General features: G+C 40.9%; 1 protein-coding gene across 2 annotated transcripts in view; it reads left to right on the top strand.

Moving 5' to 3' along the window:
- The window catches only part of myo5b (myosin VB), a 63,159-nt gene extending 62,370 nt beyond the window's left edge, over positions 1-789 (top strand). Inside the window, exon 38 of one of the 2 annotated variants that reach the window (XM_015391087.1) lies at positions 579-789. In XM_015391087.1, the coding sequence (XP_015246573.1) occupies positions 579-731 (153 nt within the window). In that variant the 3' untranslated portion in view covers positions 732-789. The remainder of the gene's footprint in view (positions 1-578) is intronic. The other variant, XM_015391088.1, reaches the window with a different exon arrangement.
- The last annotated feature ends 829 nt before the right edge of the window (positions 790-1,618 follow it).

Consider the following 1,618-nt stretch of genomic DNA (forward strand, 5'->3'; position numbering starts at 1 on the left):
GTACAACATTATATTTGAAATGTTATGTCAATTAATTTATCGATAATATGATTTTATTCTCATTATATTCTCATATTTTTTCAAAATTTTACAACTTTATTTTCACAGTGTTTTAACTTTATTTCTGTATTGTTAAGATCTCTCATACTTGTACTTCAATCTCATAATGACAGGACTTTATTTCAAGATTTTACTAATTTATTTAGTTACAACTTTGATATCACAATGTTAAAATTTTATTCTTTTTTACCTAATTTTCTTTTTTTTTTTAAAGAGAAATCATTGTGGGCCTGATGCCTGTAAACTTATAAAGCTGTTCTTGCTTCATGCTTCGTTTAAAGTAGCTGAAAAAAATGATGCCGCCGTTTTCCGCATTTACTTAATTATATTTAGCTGCTTTAATTAAATTTTTTCGTGTTAGCAGGGTAGGACATAAAACTATTGTGCTAACGTAACTAAATGTGATTAAGTAAATGCCAAAAGCGGTTGCATTAGCTGAACGTGAGTTCTGCCCTCTAGTGGCAGCTCTGCAGATTGCAGCTCTGTCTAACTTTTCTCCTCCTGCTGTGTTTCTGCAGAGTAACCTCCAGGAGAGGAACGACCCTCCCCAGCTCCTGATGGACACCAAGCACACCTTCCCCGTCCTCTTCCCCTACGCCCCCTCTGCTCTGAACCTGGAGACCATGCACATCCCCGCCTCGCTCGGCCTGGACTTCCTCATCAGGGTGTGACGTTTCCCGGAGCTCCACAGACTGACTTGACCCAAACCGTCGCTTCCTTCCTTCCTTCCTTCCTTCCTTTCCTCCCAGATGTTCTTCAGCATCCAGAACATCGCTGCATCTGATCCTCCATTAGCTTAGAGCGGTTAATGTCTGAGGCTAGAGGAAGAGGAGGGTGAAGGTCGGCGATGAGCTGCAGACCGGAGTCGGAACCGGGAGTGGAGGAGCAGCTGGACAGATGTTGGATCGCTGAGTTTTTTTAAAGCAGAACCACGTGGATCAGAACCGGTAGTGACAGCAGGAACCTTTTAACCAATCAGAGCTCTTAAGTTCTCCGTAATCAAGACCAAGAATTTATTTTAAAACTCCCCGTCTTTCTCCGTCTGACGGCTTTTATCTTCAGCTTTTATTTTGACAGTCTCTAGCCTTCTTCCTGTGTGATTTCTGCTCTTTGTGGCGTTGCTGATGTATAAAATATTTAAATCAAGTGTTGGTTCCTATGAGCCTGAGCAGCGGATGCGTCTTCTCCAGGTCCGAGCGCTCATGCGGTTCTGAAAAAAAAAAAGATTTCTCTGTCAGAGCTTTAATATTTTTCTGTGTAAAAAAGGTCTTAGAGTTTTTTTTTCCTGAAGTTCTTAGAGGAGATGGTTCAGAAAAGAAGTTTGGTTTGTTTTTAGCAGATAAATCTGATTTACAGGAAACTGATTTCTTCCTGGAATCACTGGGATCGTCTCCAGTTCTGGATCTCCATCCCATAATAGTTTCTGTCACATATACTGTCCTCCCAGACTGCCCGCCGTCGAACTCATTTAGGTTCTGAAGCCAAATCTGGATTTATTACAGAATAATAAAGAAATTTGAACCGACAACCATCTACCGTTGGTTTTCTCTGGGTCTTC

Source organism: Cyprinodon variegatus, unplaced genomic scaffold (genome assembly GCF_000732505.1).
Source record: "Cyprinodon variegatus isolate N-32 unplaced genomic scaffold, C_variegatus-1.0 Scaffold524, whole genome shotgun sequence".
In the NCBI taxonomy this organism is placed as follows: domain Eukaryota; kingdom Metazoa; phylum Chordata; class Actinopteri; order Cyprinodontiformes; family Cyprinodontidae; genus Cyprinodon; species Cyprinodon variegatus.